Below are 24,382 nucleotides of genomic sequence, written 5' to 3'. Positions count from 1 at the left end.
TGCTCTGACGGTCGTAACAAAAGCCTTCGAGCCAACCGGCGTGTTCAAATCACCACGGACCTTGCCGCGCTCTCCTCCCCGGAAACTTGACCACCTAGCCCAGAAAGCCGCAGCAGCTTCCTCAGGGGACGCTGTCTCCCACTTCAAACACCCAACCGAGAAAGCGGCTGCCGAGGGCACCTCCCGCCACGCCCAGGTCCGCCGGTCTCCGCTCGGGGAGGAAAAGAATCCTCCCCCTGCACTTGCAGCCAGGAGGAAACGCCAGAGGCCCCGCCCCATCCCTGTCGCTTCATTGGCTCTGGTGACCAGCCCCCCGAAAACCGGATTCCTATTGGCCATCTTGGCCGCCGCTCTGAGCTTTTACCGGGGCCCGCGGCGAGCGTGACCACGCCCCTTACGTCCGGACGCTCGGTCGCCTCCAGAGGCGCCGTAATCGCCGCCCAGAGGGAAGGAGGTCGGCAGTGCGAGGAGCTGCTATGGTGCTGAGTTTCCTGGTAGAGCCGGCCGAGCCGAGGCGGTCGCGGCCATGAAGGTGAGGGGCCGGTGGAGCCGGACAGACTCTCCTCGCCAATCCTATCCAGCCAGGGCACCTGAAGCGCCTCCTTTCTTTTCGCCTTAGCGGTTACCTAGTAGGCATCTCGGAGAGCTGCGCTGAGGGGGGTCGCCCGCCCGGCTTCAGGGGCCCCAACCGGCCCAGGGCAGGCTCCCGGACCCTCTCGAGCTCCTCCAGTGCCACCCGCGTCAGCGACCCGAGTGGTGGGGAGAAGCCGGGCGCCCCCAGTGTTCGCGCCGGGTGGGCCTCTCTCTGCGCCGGGCCCTGTGCCCCTCCTCGGGGGCCTGAGGCAGAGCCACCAGGGTTCGCCTCAGCGTCAGTCCCTTGGCGCGCGGCGTGCCCTCTCCCGCCCCGAGTCCTTGAACTAACCCAAGTGCTGGGGACATCGTGGGACCGAGGAGAACAGGAGGGGTGCAGGGGGTGGTGAGGCCGGGGCCAGGTTAACGGGTTAGAGAACTCTCAGGGCGGGGATGCCAACCCGGAAGGGGTGCTTCGTAGGCTGCACGTCGGGGCCGCGACCTAGAGAGGGCTGGATGTGCCTCCATCGCCGCTAGGTAAACGCAGCAAGGAATTTGGCAGCTTGAGTTCTCCAAGGTGGGAGTGAGAGCGTGGGAGCATTACTGATGAGAAGTTGAAGAAAAGGGAGAAAGGGAGCGGGGGTTCCGGCCTACTTCTGAGAGATGATTCTCAACCCGATCGCTGAGAGTTCTGAAGAGCTCTGTGAACAGTAGTCAGTTCAGGTATTGTTGCCGAACTCAAACCAAGTGGGATGAGTCATAAGGCGATGATAACTTTCAGACCTAGACGATTTCGTTAATCTCAGTGCAGAGGTGTGCTGGGGGTGGGTCATCTAGCAGGTGAGCTGCTAGATTAACGCTATCTCCATAAAGCGTCGAAGATTTACTATGGAAGATTGAAAAGGAGTGTCAGCTGGTCACAGAAATTCAGCATATATTTTGTTGAACGTTTTCTGTGCGTTAGCCAAGAGTGAGACCTGGTGAGGAGAAGTAATTCAAAATACAGTCCCACCCCTTAGGAAGGAGTTTACCATTCAAAAGAAGAGTTATTTGCAAGTAATCGTATTACAAGGGAGACGGCTATAGGTATAAAAAAAAAAAAAAAAAAAAGTGGAGGCAAAACCCTTAGGAGCAAGAAAGGATACTTCTGGCTACAGGAAGCAAGGAATATTTTGGAATAGGTAACTTTGGAACTGTGCCTTGAAGTACGAGGATATTGTAAAAGCTTATTTTTAACTTTCCAGTTTAGTTATAAAATATTATTCCAGCTTGAAATATCTATTAAAATATCTAGAAAGTAGCTTTATTTCCTGAAAACCAGCCTCTGCCGTGTTAAGATCCAAAAACAAAGCAGGGCTCTTTAATGCCTCGAAGAGTGTCAGTATCTTTATTAATACTAAATTTGGGGCCCATTAAGGAACTAACTATCGAAGGAAAGAATTAGGGACAAGTCCAGTGTTGAAATTTTAAAACAAGTTCTTTGAAAACAGACGTGGTTTTTGAATTGAAGTGGAAGGTACTACTTTCCAAGTTGAAATTTTAGAAACAAAGTTGGGTGGCAATTGAAATTGTAGAAAAGATATATATTTTCAGAAGCAAAACACAGACCTGAATAGACATCAGCCTGTGCAAGATGACAGTTATAAATGATGCTTTTGTTTTTGTGAAACTGGGTTTACACCATTTAGGATTTGGGCTGTTAAATGTTTATTATTTAACTTGATTTATATTGAAATTGTTTAATTGTGAGTATGCTCATCTGTAGATTTCTGGGCAGAGACTGATTCCTGATGTCATGGAATGCTAACATGTGAATGTTCATGTAAGGAAATACTTCTTTCTGTGGAATTAAAATTACATTAAAAGCTAAGCAAGTATATCTGGCTGGGCGCAGTGGCTCACGCCTGTAATCCCAGCACTTTGGGAGGCCGAGGCAGGCGGATCACTTGAGATCAGGAGTTCGAGACCAGCTTGGCCAACATAGCAAAACCCTGTCTCTATTAAAAATTATTTTAAAAGAAAAAAAAGGAAAAAAAAAAAGCTAAGCAGTTAAAACAAAAAAAGCTAAGCAATTATATAGATAAGTACATGTTCACTCGAACCTAGAGCAGCTGGTTTTAGTGTATGTGTGGAATGGGTATTTACTTTCTCCCTTTGGTGGTTTGGTTTGGTTTGGTTTAGAAACTGATGTTTTGAAATAGGTCTTACCTCTCAGACTCAAATAACTTTTTAACCTTACAGTAACATCCAATCAATTTCCCATAAGGGATTAAAAAAAAAAATCCAAATTGGTGCTCTGTGTTAATTTGATTTAATCTTCTTTCCCATTTTTCCTTATTTATATTGATCTCACCGTTAATTGTGCTAATCTCATTTGTTCTTCCAAGCTCAAAATGAGCTATCAAGGAGAAAGTAATCTACTGAATGTAATTCCTTTTCCTTTTTTCTCTGAAAGGTGGGGAGTGGTGCTAAGGATCAAGTATACTGTTAAAAAAAGAAAACAAAAATCCAAGCATGAGGAAGGTAACATTTATATCTATAGCACACATTATTGTAATAATCTATCAGTTTGACCAATGTCTTGTCTAAAAGTATTACGTTTTAGAGTTCATCATCTGTTTTTGCAACCTGCTTAATGTCCAAATGGTATGAGAGAAATAATTTAGGATGTAGAATTTCTTCCTTTGTGGTATATGGTCGCATATTTGGTCACTTAAGAAAGAGTTAGGTCGCTGCATATTGTATTTCAGTTGAAGCAGCAGTTTTGATAAGAAATTCTTTCACATTCTAAGGAGCATATGTTTCTCAAATGACTCTAAATAGGATAAGGAGGCCGGGCGCAGTGGCTCATGCCTGTAATACCAGCACTTTGGGAGGCCGAAGCGGGCAGATCACAAGGTCAGGAGATGGAGACCATCCTGGCTAACATGGTGAAACCCTGTCTCTACTAAAAATACAAAAAATTAGCCGGGCGTGGTGGCAGGCGCCTGTAGTCCCAGCTCCTTGGGAGTCTGAGGCAGGAGAATGGCGTGAACCCGGGAGGCGGAGCTTGCAGGGAGCCAAGATCACGCTACTGTACTCCAGCCTGGGCGACAGAGCGAGACTCTGTCTCAAAAAAAAAAGGATAAAGATTTGCTTTGTCAGCTGTTTTTTCTGCTTTGCTTTAAGTTATGTAGGAAAGTTTAACCTAACCAAGGATTAAACTGTAAAACTGATTATTTTATATCACTGTTGCTAAGATTTAATACATCTTTTTCCTATCGTTTAACACAGAACATTGAGTTTTAGCAAACTTAAGGTTGTCCAGAGTTTAAAACAAACCCTGAACATATAGTGGGTGAGTTCTCTGAGGAAGCTTTCATTGGTGGAAGAACTGTATCCCTCCTTGGTCCTTGTAGATTCATGTAGCATCCGAGACAGTTATTTTTGAATTTAAAACTTCTAGGTTCATCCTTAAAATAACTGTGTAAATAACATATTTAACTTAGAGTTATGGCAAGCAAGGTAGACTCTTATGAGAAGAGTCTATGGCATTATTATTACATTGCTATTTACCTAGTTTAATAAAAAGTGAATGACTTAGATCATTTAGTTTTCTGTTTCTTTCTTTCTTTTTTTTTTTTGAGATGGAGTCTCACTCTGTCTTCAGGCTGGAATATAGTGACACGATCTCAGCTCACTGCAACCTCCGCCTCCCAGGTTCAAGCAGTTCTCCTGCCTCAGCTTCCCGAGTAGCTGCCACGCCCGGCTTATTTATTTATTTATTGTTTTGTATTTTAGTAGAGACGGGGTGTCACCATGTTGCCCAGGCTGGTCTAAAACTCCTGAACTCAGGCAGTCCGCCCGCCTCGGCCTCCCAAACTGCTAGGATTACAGGCTTGAGCTACCGTACCCGGCCTAGTTTTCTGTTTTCATACTCATAAACTTTCTTTTTCCTTCTCTCCCCCCCAAAAAAAAAAAAATTTTTTTTTTTTTTTTTTTTGAGATGGAGTCTCTGTTGCCCAGGCTGGAGTGCTGTGGCACCATCTCAGCTCACTGCAGCCTCCACTTCAAATGATTCTCCTGTCTCAGCCTCCTGTGTAGCTGGGAGTACAGGCACGCACCACCACACCCAGCTAATTTTTTTTGGTATTTTCAGTAGAGACTGGGTTTCACCATCTTGGCTAGGCTGGTCTCGAACTCCTGACCTCAAGTGATCCCGCCCGCGTCGGCCTCCTAAAGTGCTGGGATTAGAGGTGTGAGCCACTGCGCCTAGCCTGTCATTTAATCTTTATGGAAACCACCATAGCTCTTCTGATTCTTCATTCCAGTCTGGCTGGTTGGTACTATATTTAATGGAATCATTAAAAGGGATCACATCCTGATGTAGTTTAGGATTGAAAATTTGTGGTAAACTTGTGAATTCTTTAAATTGAGCATTTTGAAGTATTTTCTCCCCACAGGGATTCTGAAAGCATATTAGATTATACACACACAGAAGCAAAGACAGCTGAACCTTGAGGCCATTTGAAAATCCTGGCACTGTGCCAGAAAGAGAGCTGGGCTACTGCTCTTGCAAAGAAACAGAACACCTTTCTTCTTGTTTTTGTTGACTGTAATGATGTTTCATGGACTTATATTATTTGAATCTGACTGAGGAACCTGAGTCCTTATAACCTTGTTGGCCAGAAACTGTCATTCCTACTCTTATGCAGATTATTTAGATTTGTATTCTTCCCCCTCCCATTTGCTTCCTCCCCTTTGCTCCTACAGAGGGGAGGCGGCTTCTAATTCCTTTTTGGGAAAGGAATAGTATGGGAGAAACACTGTCAGTCTCTGCTACTGGAGGAAAAAGGGGGACTTGAATATTGAGGAGTTTCAGTGAAGGAACTGACATGCTTGGCTCAGTACTTTCTGGGACCGTCTCACATCTGTCTTCCTGTAGTGAAGATGGAGTTCTGGTCTCTACTCAATTAGGTGATAAGCTGCTCTTGGTCAGCTGTATATTATCCAGACTTGTTGGCTGCAGAGCTAAGGTCCTGTTCTCCAGTTGATGCTATCAGTAAAGACAAACATTTTAACTTCTATTTGTCTTATTTCTTCTTCTTTTTTTTTTTTGAGACCAGGGTCTTGCTCTGTCACCTAGGCTGGAGTGCAGTGGTACAGTCTCTGCTTACTGCAACCTCTGCCTCCCAGGTTCAAGCAATTCTCCTGCCTCACCCTTCCGAGTAGCTGGGATTACAGGCATACACCACCATGCCTGGCTAGTTTTTGTATTTTTGTAGAGATGGGGTTTCACCATGTTGACCAGGCTGGTCTGGAACTCGTGACCTCAGATGATTGTCCTGCCTCAGCCTCCCAAAGTGCTGGGATTACAGCCGTGAGCCACTGTACCCGGTCTCTGTCTTATTTCTTAATTAGCTCCAAGTTGGATGTGGAAATAAGGTACTGTTACTGGCTCCCTAAAATCTTGGTGCACTGTCTTTGAAGAAAAGAGAACTGGCATTGGATACCAGAATGACAGGAGGATATCTAGGTGTCTAAGGCAGTCCAAGGCAGGTTTTAGAATTTAATTTCTTGTTATGAGATGTGTAAGGTTTTTTTTTTTTTTTGAGACGGAGTCTTGCTCTGTCACCAGGATAGAGTGCTGTGGTGCGATCTCGGCTCATTGCAACCTCCAACTCCCTGGTTCAAGGGATTCTCCTGCCTCCGCCTCCCAAGTAGCTGGGATTACAGGCATGCACCACCATGCCCAGCTAATTTTTATATTTTTAGTGGAGATGGGGTTTCACTATGTTGGCCAGATGGTCTTGATTTCCTGACTTCGTGATCCACCCATCTCGGCCTCCCAAAGTGCTGGGATTATAGGCATGAGCCACCACGCCCGGCCAGGATGTGTAAGGTTTTTTTTTTTTTTTTTTTTCAGATGGAGTCTTGCTCAGTCACCCAGGCTGGAGTACAGTGGCGTCATCTCAGCTCACTGCAACCTCCGCCTCCCAGTTCAAATGATTCTCGTGCCTCAACCTCCCAAGTGGCTGGGACTACAGGTGCCCACCACCATGCCCGACTGACTTTTTGTATTTCAGTAGAGATGGCGTTTCACTGTGTTGCCCACGCTGGTCTTGAACTCCTGAGCTCAGGCAGTCCGCCCACTTCAGTCTCCCCAAGTGCTAGGATTACAGGCGTGAGCCACCATACCCTGCTAGGTGTAAGTTTTTAATATGATACCTGGTTTTTAGCTGATATAAGCCAGGCAGACCATGGTCCTATGGCTGCTCTACTGAGAGCTGCTTTGGCTTAAGAGAGTGGGTAGGAAAGGGATTAGACTATCAAGAACAAGTCATTTATTTTTAGTAATCATTGATGGCTAGAAAATAAACTCCAGACACAGGTAAATTCTCTGAGCTTGGAGTTTTGTGCCAGGCATAGGCAGACAGTTGCCTCATTCTCTTATTCTCTGTGTTGTTTTAAACTACATTCATGGTCAAGAGAGGAAATTTAGCTATCTTCACAGATTAGTGTTCTTTTTTTAAAATACAATTTCAACTTTTAAATTTGGGGATACATGTACAGATTTGTTACATGGGTATACTGAGTGATGGTAAAGTTTAGGTTACAATTGGTCCCATCAGCAGGTAGTGAACACAGTACCCAATAGTTTTTCACCCCTTGTTCCCTTCCTCCCTCCCTCTCCTCTCCCCAGATTATTGTTCTTTCTAACCTGTTAGAAAAAGGGTTATACTTCTTAAATACCACTTGGATTCATGTGGTATAACCCATGGAGTTTTGCTGCCAACTAAGTTCCCCAAATAGCTCATGGAAGCCCAGATCATGGCTTGCATTTTCAAAGTTCCAGGCTTTTCAGAGATTTGGCTTTGGGCTTGATTCACAGAGGAATAGCTGTAGGATTTTTTTCCCCCAATGAACAAATAATGGATGATGACCCTTCCATAAAGAAGACACCACTTTGGAATTGAGGCCAGTGAATTGACTGCAAATTCAGAAGCCAAAGGGGTATGCCTAGTGTACTGTCAGAAGCCAAAGGCGGGGTATGCCTAGTATACAACAACTCAGTGAACTGACTGCAAATCCGGAAGCGCAAGGGCTACGCCTAGTATGCTGTCTTTCTAGGAATTGGGTTTGCTCAAAATCTAGGAGGAAATGGAGTGGTTTGTAGAAGATGCTTCAGTCTTACTATCAATGTGGAAGCAATGAGTGAATAAAAGAAAAAGGAATACAGGCTAATTTAACTGGAGGAAGATCTTAAAGTATAGGGAAGACAGAAATGGAATAGGAAAGAACATGAACTTAGGTCTCTAAAGCTTTTAAAAGGAGGGTGCAGAAGAGGGATCCTTGTTGGTTATGACCCTATTGGACACAGTAACTGGGTTCCAAGGAAATATAATAGAGGCAGAGTGTGAAGAGCTCAGAAAATAGATTGGCATGTGTTCTCCCCATCCCTTGTCCCCCTCTTTACTGTAAGAGCTCAGATTCAATAAACTCATGGCAAAATGGTCTCTTAAATAGTTCTCCAACTGCTTTTATAGGTTCCGTCAAGACATAACAGAAAATATGGGCCAAGCGTGATAGCTCATGCCCGTAATCCCAGTGATGTGGGAGGCTGAAACAGAAGGATCCCTTGAGCCCTGGAGTTTGAGATCAGCCTGGGCAGCATATTGAGACCCCGTCTCTAAAAAAATAAAAATAAATGGCTGGACGTGGTGGCTCACACCTGTAATCCCAACACTTTGGAAGGCCAAGGCAGGTGGATCACCTGAGGTCAGGAGTTCGAGACCAGCCTGACCAACATGGTGAAACCCCGTCTCTACTAAAAATACAAAAAATTACCAGGGTGGGGTGGCGGGCACTTGTAATCACAGCTATTCAGGAGGCTGAAGCACGAGAATCCTTAAACCCAAGAGGCAGAGGTTGCAGTGAGCTGAGATCGTACTACTGCACTCCAGCCTGGGTAACAAGAGTGAAACTCTCTCAAAAATAAATAAATAAATACTAGAAAATGTGGACAGATTTAAGAGGGGAAAGATCAGTATAGGACACTTCAAGCACTATGAGGTGAATGTCAAGGTGACAGTTGAAGGTAGAGATGCCTTTGCCCTGAGGGGACATGCGGAATAAATTTCTGAAATTTATGAGAAAGTACAGAAGATGAAACACACTAAAGGAGAACCAGGTAGATGGAGTCCAAGCTTGGAAGGATTTATCTTTTGGATGGATTCTTCAGCCTGGAGGTGAAGAAGGACAAAAATACTTTGAACAATGGGTGCTTTTGATAGACCCAGAAATCACTGACTTTCTCCTAATATTGGGAGATTTCACACAAGAAAACGTGCAGAGGAGTTAAGGTGGGAAATAAAAGTTTGGGCCCAAAAGCAAAGAGCAAATATAATCAAGGAGAGCACCAAAGTCCAGCAAAAGTTACAGGCCAATATGCGGTAAAAAGGAAAGGGATTCATTGAAGAATCAGATTAGATTGTTGACAACTCAGCTGACCCTTTTTTTTTTTTTTTTTTGGAGATGGAGTCTTGCTCAGTTGCCCAGACTAGAGTACAATGGTGCAGTGGTGTGATCTCTGCTCACTGCAACCTCCAGCTCCCAGGTTCAAACAATTCTCCTGCCTCAGCCTCTCGAGTAGCTTGGACCACAGGCGTGCACCACCACGCCCGGCTAATTTTTGTATTTTTAGTAGAGACGAGGTTTTACCCAGTTGGCCAGGCTGGTCTGAAACTCCTGACCTCAGGTGACCTGCCGACCTTGGCCTCCCAAACTGCTGGGATTATAGGCATGAACCACAACGCCCAGCCAAAACTTAGCTGACCCTTTCTTAAAGGATTGGGTAAAACCAAAGTGGGATGTGAAATACTACATATCGGCCGGGTGCGGTGGCTCAAGCCTGTAATCCCAGCACTTTGGGAGGCCGAGACGGGCGGATCATGAGGTCAGGAGATCGAGACCATCCTGGCTAACATGGTGAAACCCCGTCTCTACTAAAAAAAATACAAAAAACTAGCCGGGCGAGGTGGCGGGCGCTTGTAGTCCCAGCTACTTGGGAGGCTGAGGCAGGAGAATGGTGGGAACCCAGGAGGCGGAGCTTGCAGTGAGCTGAGATCCGGTCACTGCACTCCAGCCTGGGCGACAGAGCGAGACTCCGTCTCAAAAAAAAAAAAAAAAAAAAAAAAAAAAAAAACTACATATCCCACAACAGAAAAACATGTAGACAGGTCTTGGGGAGCATGTGGCTGAGGCATTAGTTCCAGAACTCTAGGGCCACAGGCTTCCAAAGTAACCACAGCCCTTTCCAATCAGGGATTTGTGGAGGGTGATGTTCCAGCTGAAACAGTATAGGCAGGAAGAAGACATCTTCCCTTTGACTGAGCAGGTCTTAAGCTTTTAACCTGGCCTGTATATCAGAATTACCCAGGGAGTTTTCAAAAAAAATTCTGGTGCCCAGGCTGTACCATAGACCAGTGAAATCAGAATCTCTGGGGCTGGGACCCCAGGCATCAGTATTTTTAAAGACTTGCCCGGTGAGTCCAACGTGCAACCAAGGCTGAAAAGCACTCTCTTAAGGGCAGTTTCACAACCCTAGACAAGCCCTTAGCAAGAGGTACAGCAGCTACCAAGGTACAGGACTAAAACACCTGTTCCAACGAAGGGCAGCGGGGGCAGTGTTTCCTGGCACCTCAGTGCTGAAATGAATGTAAAGAAATTCTGTTCATTTCAGCACTGGGATGCCAGGAAACATGGGGCTTAAAGGGGAGATGGAAATTAAGATTTTCAAATATGCTGGATGGGGCCGGGCGCAGTGGCTCATGCCTGTAATCCCAGCACTTTGGGAGGCTGAGGCGGGGGGATCACGAGGTCAGGAGTTGAGAGCAGCCTAACCAACATGGTGAAACCCCGTCTCTATTAAAAATACAAAAATTAACTGGGTGTGCGATGGTGTGGTGCCTGTAACCCGGCTACTCGGGAGCCTGGAAGCGGGAGAATGCTTGAACCCGGCAAGCAGAGGTTGCAGTGAGCCGAGATTCGTGCCACTGCACTCCAGCCTGGGAACAGAGCAAGACCTGTCCTCAAAAAAAAAAAAAAAAAAAAAAAAAAAAAAAAAAAAGCTGGATTGGGAAAGAAAATACTTCAAATAAACTAGTGAAGAGGCTTCCCCTGCTTCAAATTTCTGAACTTTCCAGAAAGCTGGAGTGTTGCAAATGCTCCTCTCAGAGAGGATAACTGTTAAGTGGATTTGCCCTTCAATATGATGCTAAGGTTATTCTCTCATTGGGAGATCACGCTTTCATTGGAAGATTTTCCCCAAATTTAAGTTCACAAATCCTAATGAGGCTGCAACCTGAATTTTTCAGGATTGCTTCTTTCCTTTCTATTCCTGTAGTATTTGGCTGACAATAGTTAATATGTATGTGAGTTGTACCGAATATTGGGTTATAGCATCATTTTTGCCTGGGACACTTTGGAGGTTGACTTGGGCGTTTTTGTTTATTTGTTTTTGAGACAGGGGTCTCACTCTGTCACCCAGGCTGGAATGTGGTGGTAAGCATAGCTCACCATAGCTTTGACCTTCCAGGCTCAAGCGATCCTTTTGCCTCAGCCTCCGAGTAGCTGGGACCACAGGCACATGCCACCACACCTGGCTAATTGTATTTTTTGTAGAGATAGAGTCTCCCTATTGTTGCCCAGGCTGGTCTTGACCTGGCCTCAAACAATCCTCCCACCTTGGCCACCTAAAGTGCTGGGAGTACAGGTGTGAGCCACCATTCCTGGGCTGTTTTTAAATTTTTATTTTACAATAAGTGGCTGAATTAAGTGTTTTTCTTCATTTTCTTTCTGGGGAGCCAAGAGGAAATTCCCTTCCTTGTATAGAAACATGAGGAATGGGACAAAATTGTCCCCCTCCAAAATTGGTATCTACACAGGGAATCCATCTGTTTTCCCAAAATAAGTCCTTCTATTCCCTTTACCAGAGCTGTGTAGTTGAAAAAAAAAAAAATCAGCCTAGAATTTTAATGCTCATACTCACTAACATGGTTTGAAAAATTGCATCCTTCCCTAATTCATTGTAAAACTATCCCTGATGAAAAGGTCGTAATTTCTGACAGTGCTGCTTTTAAAAGGGAATGTCATTTGAGATTTTTGGTCTTCTTTACCAAAAAACACATTTTGAACTTTCTAAGTAGCATATAAAATTTTAATAATGTTACATTGCCTGTGAAGAGATAATAGGAATTTTTTACAGTTATTTGTCAGTCATAGGATGGTAGAAAGAGGAGCAGGAGAAAGATAAGTTTTTGTCCATGAGGAACTTTCACTGTCGTCCAGGAGGCAACATCAGACATGAATTAGAAGGGGATAAAAGCTGAGAGAGCTGTTGATTTCATAGCTACATTAGTAGGAAGCAAAAGCTTTGCAAAACTGCACTTCTATTAACTCCTGGAATGAAGCGAAGCTTATCCTGGGAGTATTTTCTGCGGTTGAAGTATTTTTTTCCCCAAAAAATGTAACATGCAAACTGAATTTTTTAAAACAAAGTTTTTCCGATTGTTTTAAGAGTGCATACCCTAAAGAACTGTGGATGAATCCTTTACTTAAAAGAACACTAACTTTATTATTATTATTAATTTTTTTTGAGATGGAGTCTCGCTCTGTCACCCAGGCTGGAGTGCAATGGCACGATCTTGGCTCACGGCAAGGTCCGCCTCCCGGGTTCACACCATTCTCCTGCCTCAGCCTCTCGAGTAGCTGGGACTACAGGCGCCCGCCGCCACGCCTCGTTAATTTTTTATATTTTTAGTAGAGACGGGGTTTTACCTTATTAGCCAGGATGGTCTTGATCTCCTGACCTCGTGATCCGCCTGCCTCAGCCTCCCAAAGTGCTGGGATTACAGGTGTGAGCCACCGTGCCTGGCCTACTAATTTTGTATTTTAGTAGAGAAGGGGCTTCACTATGTTGGCCAGACTGCTCTTGAACTCCTGACTTCATGATCCACTTGCCTCGGCCTCCCAAAGTGCTGGGATTACAGGCGTGCGCCACTGCGCGCGGCTCTATCTGACTTTTAAAGGCATCGCTATTTCTTGAGAATTATAGGGTTTGAAGACTTATAATACTGAAATCCTTGGCTTTGATACTTCAGATTGAACCTTGTGTTGTGGTTTGTTCTTTACCTTCTTTCTTTATAATACAACATTACTTCTGGGTAACAGCAGAAACAGCCTTTATCCTTCTGTTGCATTCCAAATTGCCTTTTGCCTTTTAAGGTTGAGGGCTTTTATTTGCTTTTGTTTTAAGAGCTTGCTGGCCAAACAGTAAATGTTTGACAGAATCAGATAATAAAATAAATGGAACTGTATTATTATGTGCTGCCATTTTAAATAATACCTCAGCTATCTCGATTTCCATTACCTATCACATTATCTAGATTCTAGAATATGCTTAAGAATTAGGACAAGGAGCAAAAGCCTATTCGTTCTAAACACTGTAGCTTTTATTTTAAGCATGGGAAAATGCCTTTGGCCCTCACTGAAAATTTATTCTTTTATGTATACTTGTAACAACTGTGGTTATCAGGTTTCTGAGACTGCAGTTAAAAAGGAGACAGGTTACTCTGGGCAGGTATAGTGATAGCCATGGTGGCTCAGAGAGAGGGAAGAGACAAGGAAAAAACCATAGCAAGCAACACATTAGTTTTGGGCCATTTAGTGGAGTGGCAAATAGCCCTTACGCCTTGGAAGGTCATCATGTTTATCAAGTCATTAAAAATCATGTTTAGTATCTTCAGTTTGAAAAGGTAGAATAAAAAAATACTTTCCTGTTGTTGCTGGGTTTTTTTGTTTTGTTTTTTTATTTTGAGACAGACTCTCGCTCTGTCGCCCAACCTGGAGTGCAGTGGAGTGATCTCGGATCACGACAATCTCTGCCTCCTGAATTCAAGCGATTCTTGTGCCTTTGGCCCTCGCTGAAAGCTAGGAGGCTGGGCACGGTGGCTCATGCCTGTAATCCCAGCACTTTGGGAAGCTGAGGTGGGTGGATCACCTGAGGTCAGGAGTTCGAGACCAGCCATGGTCAACATGGTGAAGCCCCATGTTGTCTACCAAAAATACAAAAAATTAGCTGGACATGGCAGGTGCCTGTAATCCCAGTTACTCGGGAGGCTGAGGCAGGAGAATCGCTTGATCCTGGGAGGTGGAGGTTGCAGTTAACCGAGATCGCGCCATTGCACTCCGGTCTGGGCAGCGAAGTTCCTGTCTCAACAAAAAAAAAAAAAAAAAAAATTATTATGGTTTGTCTACAACTTCAGGAAAAAAAACACAAAAAAAATCTAGAGAGAGTTTCAGTTCGGTATTTTGATGTTTTCTTAGTCATTTAAAAAAAATTATTTACCTATGCCATAGTATATTATACTCAGTTACAAATGCGAAAACAGCGGTTTAAGGAAATGAAGTAATTTAAATTTATGGGCCTGGCATAGTGACTCACACCTGTAATCCCAGCACTTTAGGAGGCCGAGGTGGGCGGATCACTTGAGGCCAGGCATTTGAGACCAGCCTGGACAACATGGTGAAACCCCATCTCTACTAAAAATAAATTAGCCGAGTGTGTGGCGTGTGCCTGTAATCCTAGCTACTCGGGAGGCTGAGGCAGGAGAATTGCTTGAACCCAGGAGGCGGAGGTTGCAGTGAGCTGAGATCGTGCCACTGTACTTCAGCCTGGGTGACAGAGCGAGACCCTGTTTTTAATTAACTAAACAAATTGATGTTATTTCTGTTAAATAATAGCTGAGAAAATCTGCCTTAGACTGTAGAACTGTGGTGTCTAGTGCAGTGGCCACCAGCCTAATGTTGCCAGGTAAAATACAGCGTGCCTGGAAAATTTGAATTTCAGATGAAAATGAAGAATTTTAGTATATGCATATCCCAAATATAGCAGAGGACAGACTTTTATCCAGTTTTTTTTTTTTTTTTTTTTAACATGCATGTGTACATGTATCTGTTTTGGGTGGGTATGTAGGTTTTTTGTTTTATAAGATTTGGATCATGTTCTCTTTTCCTTTTGTTTAACAAGAGATCATGGGTATTGGCAATGCCAGATATTCTTTGGAAATAGCAGAAAATTAGTTCTTTCCAAATGGCTTGAAATTTCAGTGCCCAGAGGAATATAGTAATCTCAAAGTTATTGAGGGCAGACTTACCTCTCCAGAATAGTACTCCCTGAGGACCCCACAGAGCCCAGATTCCACTTAGCTTTAAACTGTGGGATTTTTGTTCCTTTTCAGGCGGGTGCCACGTCTATGTGGGCTTCGTGCTGTGGGCTGCTGAATGAAGTCATGGGAACTGGAGCTGTCAGGGGCCAGCAGTCAGGATTTGCAGGAGCCACTGGTCCATTCAGATTTACAGCAAACCCTGATTTTTCCACCTACCCACCAGCAGCTACAGAAGGGCCCAACATAGTTTGTAAAGCCTGTGGACTTTCATTTTCAGTCTTTAGAAAGAAGGTGAGTTGGATGAAATGTTACATAACAAGACACATGGGTCAGAATTCTTGATTGTAGGTTATTTTGAATAGCTAGTGAATTTTCATTTCTGTTTGTAAAAATATCAAAAGCTTAGTTCCATTAGCCATTTTCCATCTAGAAAAGTGCTTAATTTGGAGGGATTATATTACTGCTCAAGTTTTCTGACTAGACATTATTTCTCATGTTCAGGCATCCTTTCTCCTGAACTTTGACCTGTTTGTGTCATTTTATTCTCCATGATGATGTTTATTTCCTAAAGCAATAAATTTATTAGTCTGTAGTTTTGTTCACAAATGATTTACTGTAACTGTGATTCAGATTCAAGTTTCAAAAAAGTATTCCTTACCTTAACTTTCAAATGAAGAAATGAATGCAATAAATTAACTACTCTTTAGAGATTCAACATAAAATACTTAGCTAACAGTTATTTTCACTAAGATAGAAAGTCATTCAGAGAACCTCGTATTGGTAGGCCTCCTTGTTCTCTTTGATCATTAGTTTAGTCTTTTGAAATACTTAAAGAAAAACAAATGCTAGCTTGTGGGAACAATGCACTGAGTGGAAACAACCACATCTTAGTGCCCTCTTAAGCTTCTGCAGTGGCATGGCTTTGATTGTGATTAGGCTGTGTAGTTTACAGATTACTGTATTAGTGGGTCCTGTATTTTCTTGGATTGACCTTGAGAGATCAGTTGCCTTTCTCTTTCCCTCTCAGTCTGTGTTATGCTTTTTGTCTTCTGCTCTTTAAATGGGGAAATTGTTCATGTAGGAAAAGACCAGGAAGTGTGATTATGCTTTCTGCTCTATGTGGTTCAAGCTCTGTTTTGTTAATTATATGTTTATACCAAGGGGTAGAAAGGTTTTAATTCATTAACACAAGAGTGTCTTTTTCTTAAAGTCCTATATTAGAACTTCTGTGAATTCAGACTGCCTTGGCAATGAATTATTTTGATTTTCATGGCTTTTGGAACATGAAAATGCCTGTGGAAATAGTCTGGTGCCATTGGGGACTTCACTAAGAACTAAAATTAAACTTTAATAGAAGGCAGAAAGAAAACTCATGTTTTCATAATGGTTTATATTTTGCTATCATCAAATGCTTTTCTTTCTTCAGCATGTTTGCTGTGACTGCAAGAAGGATTTTTGCTCCGTTTGTTCAGTCTTACAAGAAAATCTCCGTAGATGTTCTACTTGTCACTTATTACAAGAGACAGCATTTCAGCGCCCTCAGTTAATGCGACTGAAGGTGAAGGACCTGCGGCAGTATCTCATTCTGAGAAATATACCCATAGATACTTGTCGTGAGAAGGAAGACTTGGTGGATCTAGTGTTGTGCCATCATGGACTAGGCTCTGAGGACGACATGGACACAAGCAGTCTGAATTCTTCAAGGTCCCAGACTTCTAGCTTTTTTACACGTTCGTTTTTTTCAAACTATACAGCCCCCTCTGCTACTATGTCTTCGTTTCAGGGAGAGCTTATGGATGGAGACCAGACATCCAGATCTGGAGTGCCGGCACAGGTACGAGGGGGTAACTAATTACACCCAGGGCCCGGCACACTTACTCTTGGCCATATATTGTGGGGCCTTTAGTGCTTGACAACTTCTGATAAACTTCAAGTCATGTGCTGGAGTGGACCTTCCACACCCAGCTGAACTCTGCACTTAAAGGCTGTCCTGATGTATAGTGTCTGCTGAGGTGCTAGGTGGCTCCAAAGTCTGCTGTCTGAAGGGTTCCAAAATAGCTCATCAGTCTCTTGGCCTTAGTTACCTTAGTTTCTCTATCTTATACAGTTAGACACAATGGCTGTGAAAAAGCAGCACATACACACGTGTAGTGTTGTGTGTTAGTACAGATGTTTCAGTGACCACAGAAAACAATCAGTAGTGTCAGTTAGCCTCATGCCCATTTGCCTTGCTACGGTGAAACTGTGCTAATTTAGTTAATGAAAGAGCCATCTGAATTAGTGAAAGAATGTAGCTATTTACTAATTGTAATTAATAATATTGTCCCAATGAGGTCCTTGGGCATCCTGACTGAATAACATGTAAGGGCTTGTAATTAATATTTACTTGTACGTGAGTGATTCTAAACTGCTGAAAGAAATGTTTTGAACAAATTTTTTTCTCATTTAATTTTCTTTTCTGAAGAAAGGGGTTATTAAAAGTAGAGGAAAGCTGGATGAGGTGGTGTGAGCCTGCAATCTGATACTTGGGAGGCCGAGGCAGGAGGATTGCTTTAGTTCAGGAGTATGAGGCTGCAGGTGTACCATGATCACAACTGTGAATAGCCACTGTACCCCCAGCCTGGGCAACATAGCAAGACTTTTTTTTTTTTTGAGACAGAGTCTCACTCTGTTGCCCAGGCTGGAGTGAAGTGGCAAGATCTCAGTTCACTGCAACCTCCACCCCACTGGGTTCAAGTGATTCTCCTGCCTCAGTCTTCGGAGTAGCTAGGATTACACGCGGTTAATTTTTGTATTTTTAGTAGAGATGGGGTTTCACCATATTGGTCAGGCTGGTCTCGAACTCGTGACCTCAGGTGATCTACCTGCCTTGGCCTAAGTGCTAAGATTATAGGCATGAGCCAACTGCATCTGGCCAAGAATTTCTTTTAATTAGTAAATGAATAAATGCAGAGGGAAATTTGGTCTAACTGCCTTCTAGATATAGTCCTGTGTCCTCTAATAATGTTTTGGTCAATGATAGACCACATACACAGCAGTGGTCCTGTAAGATTATAATACCAGGCCGGGCACGGTGGCTCAAGCCTGTAATCCCAGCACTTTGGGAGGCCGAGACGGGCGGATCACCAGGTCAGGAGATCGAGACCATCCTGGCTAACATGGTGAAACCCCGTCTCTACTAAAACTACAAAAAACTAGCCGGGCGAGGTGGCGGGCGCCTGTAGTCCCAGCTACTCGGGAGGCTGAGGCAGGAGAATGGCGTAAACCCGGGAGGCGGAGCTTGCAGTGAGCTGAGATCCGGCCACTGCACTCCAGCCCGGGCGACAGAGCGAGACTCCGTCTCAAAAAAAAAAAAAAAAAAAAAGATTATAATACCATATTTTTATTTCACGTTTTTTGTGTTTAGATATGTTTAGATGCACAAATACGTATTACTGTGTTATAGCTGCCTACAGTATTCAGTACACTAACGTGATGTATGGCTTTGTAGCTGGCCATGCCCTGTAGCCTAGGTGTGTAGCAGGCTGTGTGCCATCTAGGTTTGTGGAAGTACACTGTGATGTTCGCACAATGACAAAATGGCCTAGGGACACATTTCTCAGAATGTCTCCTAGTCATCAAGCAACACATACTGTAGTCGTCAATTAGATAAGTGTAAGCCGGGAGTTTTATTATTGTCCCAAATGAGAATTGGCATATTTATGCTGCAAACATAAGGCATACCTGACTTACGTCCTCCTTTTGGGTACACACCATTTGGGTGGTGTGGATTGCTGGATGCTACAATATGGTGCCTGGGAATCAGTGAGGTGGAATATATATACATACACACGTGCACACACACACACGTATATATACACACATACACATATGTGTGTATGCATATGTATGTATACATATATGCATATATATATACACACACACACAATTTTTTTTTTTTTTTTTTAGACAGAGTCTTGCTCTGTCACCCAGGCTGGAGTGCAGTGGCACAATGTTGGCTCACTGCAAGCTCCGCCTCCCGGGTTCAGGCCATTTTCCTGGCTCAGCCTGCCGAGGAGCTGGGACTACAGGTACATGCCACCATGCCCAGCTAATGTTTGTTTTTTTTTTTTTTTAGTAGAGACAGGGTTTCACCATATTGGCCAGGCTGGTCTTGAACTTCTGACCTTGTGATCCACCTGCCTCAGCCTCCCAAAGTGCTGGGATTACAGGCATGAGCCAGGGTGGAATATTTGAAATTGGGAACTGACCTAGCTTATTGTAGAGCTATTGTCAAAATATAGTCAAAAGAAAATATGTGAAAGAAGATACATAACCCAAACTGAAGAGATTTGTTTTTTCTAAAGCATTCTGATTGAGAATTTTTTTTTTTTTTGAGACGGAGTCTCGCTCTGTCGCCCGGGCTGGAGTGCAGTGGCCGGATCTCAGCTCACTGCAAGCTCCGCCTCCCGGGTTTACCGCCATTCTCCTGCCTCAGCCTCCGAGTAGCTGGGACTACAGGCGCCCGCCACCTCGCCCAGCTAGTTTTTTGTATTTTTTAGTAGAGACGGGGTTTCACCATGTTAGCCAGGATGGTCTCGATCTCCTGACCTCATGATCCGCCCATCTCGGCCTCCCAAAGTGCTGGGATTACAGGCTTGAGCCACCGCGCCCGGCCCTGATTGAGAAATTTTAAAAACTACAGTTAGCCTCAGCCATCAGTGAAGTCTAGAAAGCCTTCATTGGAATTAGATTGTCTTAAGTACGCTGTGGTAGGACTGAGATCTTTCAAATCAGATGCCCCTGATGCTTGGGCTGACCTGTCAGAGCTTTAGCTTTTTTCTGTCTGCATCTTATAGGCTCCAGTTAAACTAGCCATTTACAGGTGCTTTGATAATGACACAGTGCCATCCCATATCCTTAATGGCTTTGGCATTCCATTATGGGACCTTCCTGAGAGAGTTAATACTTTGGTTAGATTTTATAACTTTACACACACACAGGAATTTGTGTTTTGAGCTAACTTTATGGAAGGTAGGTTCTTCATGCAATTTTGTTAAGACCCAACTCTTTGGAAGGTTCAGTAGCATTCAGAATCCAAAGATGTGGATTATGCTGGCTTTCTGGTCATCATGGGGAGCATCGATGGCAAGGTTTTCTCTAGTGATAAATACGGATTGATTCCTGACCTAATCAGATATATTGTGTAAGTGTAGGTACAAAGTGAAATCACTTCAGCAAACACGGAAGACGATGATGACGACGATGATGAGGACGACGAGGATGATGATGATGATGAAGAAAATGTGGAGGATCGGGTGAGGCCACCTATAAAATTTGGTTTCCCTGACATGTCAACCTGACAGGAAGGGAGGGTGCCCTGTGGACTTTCTCTAGATTAGAACAGGATGTTTCTAATGTAGGACAGTATACTGAAATACTTCTAGGACTGCTGAGATGACTGGGAGAATATTCAGGGCCAGTGATGATTTTAGAGTGAGGAGGGTCTGGACTTGTGGGACTAGGGCTAATGGATGCTCTGTGGTTTCAGAACCCCGGGCTCTCCAAGGAGAGAGCGAGAGCTTCGCTGTCTGACTTGTCAAGCCTTGATGATGTGGAAGGGATGAGCGTGCGCCAGCTGAAGGAAATTCTGGCTCGGAATTTTGTCAACTATTCTGGCTGTTGTGAAAAATGGGAACTGGTAGAGAAAGTAAACCGGTTATACAAAGAGAATGAAGAAAACCAAAAGTCCTGTAGGTTGATCTTTTCATTTCTTCCCTATAGTATTTTTCCTTAGGCTTTTAAAAACTGGGTTGTTTCTGTCACAATTAAGTCAAATTTATTTTTGAGAAAGCTGTGAACCATTTTACTGAGTTATCAGTTAGTTACATGAGCCTGTTTATAGATCTGGAAAGTAGTAACTTCATTATGTGATGTTCATTATGTCTGCGAGACCACCACTGCCAAGTGAGTTAGAAAATTACTCAATTTGGTTTTTCTTACTATAATTAACTATTTGTTAGAACCCTAATTAAATTCCTTGTCTCTGTAAAAATGTTTATTTTCTCACTGATGCCTTTGGCCGGCCATTACCTTGGTTCTCTCAACTTTTAAATCTAACAGTAGGGGGAAAATTCCCTATAGCCCAGCTGTTAACATAGTTCTTAGCATCAACTATTTGTAGATTTCTGTGTAAGTCACAAAAAGCTGAGGTTAAGAACTTCTGAACTAGGCTGGGTGTGGTGGCTAACACCTGTAATTCTAGGACTTTGGGAGGCTGAGGCGGGAGGATCACTTGAGCCTAGGAGTTTGAGACCAGCCTGGGCAACATAGAGAGATCCCATCCCCACAAAAAAAACAAAACCAAAAAAACCTGATGTGGTGGCATCAACCTGTGGTCCCAGCTACTTGGGAGGCTGAGTGGGGAGGATTGCTTGAGCCTGCAGGGAGCCATGGTCATACCCCACTGCACTCCAGCCTAGGTGACGGAGCAAGACTGTCTCAAAAACAAAAAACAGAACAAAAACTTCTATGTATTGATGAAATTTGGCAAAGAAATTCTCCCTCAGCTGGTAACATGATCAAGCCATGGAACATTTATGGACAAGAAAAAATAATTCAGTTGTATTTTATTTTTTTCTTTTTAATTGTAAAAAATAATATGTGTACTTCAATATTTTTAAATTGAGACAGGGTCTCACTATGTTGCCCAGACTAGTGCTGAACTAGGCAAGGGCCACCATGCCTGGCCCTCAGTGGTATTCAGACTAACAAATCTTACGTTCCTGTCTAGCTTAAACAGCCCTCCCATTATTAACTTTTATCATTTTGAGTTTTCTCCTTTAAAAGCTGGTTATAATACAGCATTTGTTGAGGAACACGTTTATGTCCAGAATGAGCACAAAGTATTTTGGCAATTCTACTTCTAAGATGATGTCACAATGGTAGATGCAGGAATCTTCATCCTTAAGAGCTTTCAGAAGTCCTCGGCTACTGGCTGAGAAATGGTTTTCTGGCAGTGAGGGGAGAAGTCAGTTTACTTCATAAATGTAAACAACAACTATGTATAGTGCACAACGATAATGCCACTCCCACCCTTAAGTAGTTTATGGTGTAGGATATAACATGGTTTTTATTATGACAGCATGTTTTCCAGTGTCCTTCTCCATTAACTCACTGTATAATCTAACCCTAGTTCAATCTCTGGCTTGGGTGGAACACACATTTTGTTTTGAGCACAGCTGGCATCTTTCCTAGCTTGACTGGCTCCAAGTCACTGATACCAAGATTGTTCCCATAACCCTGACAAGACGCTGGCTTCTCTGCTTTCCTAAGTTCTAAAGAGTGGGAAGGAACCCTCCACACAGAACGGGAGACCAAGGCCCACTCTGATTTCATCTTGAGTTGCCTAGTGCCTTCTCCGTTGGCATATCTGCCATCTTATCCCATAGATCCTTTCTCCCCAGGTCCACACCAGTAGTCATGGGCCATGAACTAAGACCCCAGATCACAAGAATCTCTTCCCATGAATGGCAGTAAAACGCTTCTCTTAAATCTAGAGACTACTGACCTTTCAAGCTTGAATTCCTGTTCTGTTCCAACTATTCATGATTCCCTTCGATCTCCTCTGACCTGTAGAAAGGGAAGCACTCAAATCCATAGCCCTATGGCCAAATCTCAGGCTGGGGTTAACTTTAACTTATTCGTAGTCTTTCTTATTCACAGACTATTTTCTCAGATGTAAAGGTGGGCCAAGAGCCAGGACGGCCTGTCTCTTTCAAGTTAGACTTCAGCAGGGCAAGGAACACGGGTGGCTTGAGATGATTCTAAGGCTAGGGAGGGAAGGATGCACAATTATTCCTAACTTTCCTATGGGGGCAACTAAGGCTCCTTTTCCGACTGAGATGAGGCACCAGAGACTGTGATGTTCCCAGGGATACAAAGCTGGGGCAACTGAGTTAAATTCCAGTAGCATCCTGACTCCAAAGCCCATCTGCAGAAGACCAGCTGAGGGTTTCTTTTTCTAGTTACAGAAGTAATATATCCCTATCATAAACGTCTTGAATTAGACAAAGATATAAAATAGAAATACATAACTAACATTTGTTGGGTACTTCAAGCATTTTATTCTTTACAAAACCCTGAGGTATAGCTTTTATCATTGCCTTTTCTAGTGGAGGGAACCAAAGTGCAGAGAAGTTGGGATTATTTCTTGTACAACACTGGGGTGGCATTGAGCCTGCAGTGGTCATTCAGCAGGTGGCTGTTCAGCTTTGGACGGGGAGGGTGGCTAGCTGGCCAGCCACGCCCAAAGCCGAGGCTTTAGCTCTCTGTTGCCTTTCAGATGGTGAGCGGCTGCAGCTGCAGGATGAGGAAGACGACAGCCTGTGTCGCATCTGCATGGATGCTGTCATCGACTGTGTCCTGCTGGAGTGCGGGCACATGGTTACCTGCACCAAGTGTGGCAAGCGCATGAGTGAGTGTCCCATCTGCCGGCAGTATGTGGTGCGAGCCGTGCACGTGTTCAAGTCCTGAAACTGAGGCTCCCCTCGCCAGGACAGTCACCCCCAAACTTGACCCCAAACATTTCAATGCACAGAAGGGACTGGAAAGCCACTGTTCAAAGGCTGAAGCTATTTTTAAACATTATTTTCACTACTAAGTGGGGACAGGAAGATCCATCCTGAGCTGTGGAAACATTGGTCCATGCCGTGAGCCTGTCTGCCTGTGGACACGTGAGCTTCCCGGGCTCAGCTGGGCTTTATCACACATCCCGTGAACACTCATTGAAGTCAGCCTGTTTGCGCCATGTGGGCATCAGCCACTGCTGTCTTGGGAGGACACTTATCCTGTTCTCTTATTTCTCCTTCATCCTATTTTTAACTTAAACTGCTCAGATGTTTGAAACTTCTGTCCTCTTTGGATGAGATCAGTGTCCACAAGTGGCCGACACAGAACATGCCGAACAGTGGCTTCTCTGAATGTTCACTTTATTAGTCATGTATATTTTAAATGCTAACATTTGATGAATGTAAGGTTTCCACATTGTTGCTGTTTCTGCATTTAAACATAATTGGGAACAACTGACATTCTCTAGTCGACTGCCAGGGCCTTAGACTCCCCATGTCCATTTTTGTTCAGGTATAGCTTTTTATAGCAAGGGCTGCATCTAGCTTCTTTTATTAGAAGTGTGTGCTAAATTCCTTATCAATGTGTAATCAGTTTACACTGTTTTGTATAGTGAAGGTGTATTTTCAGTGCTACCCGCTAGCTGATTTTAACTTTAGGAATAAAATTAGTTTTAAAAGCTTTTGTTTACATTGTCTTGGTCAGTTCCTAAATCAGAAGCATACAGTATGAATGGGTATCTGCGCCCTGGCCTAGCACCCCTCTTCAGAAGAGATGGTGGGAGCACCTTCAAAGATGTCACATGGGGTGCAGTGGCTCACACCTGGTGAGGTTGAGGCTGGAGGAATGCTTGAGCTCACGAGTTCAAGACTAGCTTGGACAATATGGCGAAACCCTGTCTTTGGAAAAACTATGAAAAAATTAGCCAGGCGTGGTAGCCCCAGCTACTCGGGAGGCTGAGGTGGGAGGATGGCTTGAGCCTTGGGTGTGGAAGTTGC

The 24,382-nt window shown here is 43.9% G+C and overlaps 1 protein-coding gene across 2 annotated transcripts; it reads left to right on the top strand.

Annotated features, from left to right (window-relative positions):
• Positions 1–356: 356 nt before the first annotated feature.
• Positions 357–24,069, top strand: RNF34 (ring finger protein 34). 2 transcript variants are annotated; one of them, XM_017872085.1, is made up of 6 exons: positions 357–532; positions 14,850–15,068; positions 16,204–16,611; positions 19,973–20,074; positions 20,308–20,509; positions 23,101–24,069. In XM_017872085.1, the coding sequence occupies exons 1-6, from the start codon at positions 527–529 to the stop codon at positions 23,289–23,291; spliced, it is 1,128 nt and encodes a 375-aa protein (XP_017727574.1). In that variant the 5' UTR covers positions 357–526; the 3' UTR covers positions 23,292–24,069. The 2 variants fall into 2 exon arrangements, with proteins under 2 accessions (XP_017727574.1, XP_017727573.1); XM_017872084.1 differs by lacking the exon at positions 357–532 and adding an exon at positions 3,028–3,093.
• Positions 24,070–24,382: the final 313 nt, after the last annotated feature.

Source organism: Rhinopithecus bieti, unplaced genomic scaffold (genome assembly GCF_001698545.2).
Source record: "Rhinopithecus bieti isolate Rb0 unplaced genomic scaffold, ASM169854v2 scaffold_6776, whole genome shotgun sequence".
NCBI lineage: Eukaryota > Metazoa > Chordata > Mammalia > Primates > Cercopithecidae > Rhinopithecus > Rhinopithecus bieti.
Note: the sequence above shows the minus strand (reverse complement) of the source record. Positions and strands in the feature narration are given on the sequence as shown.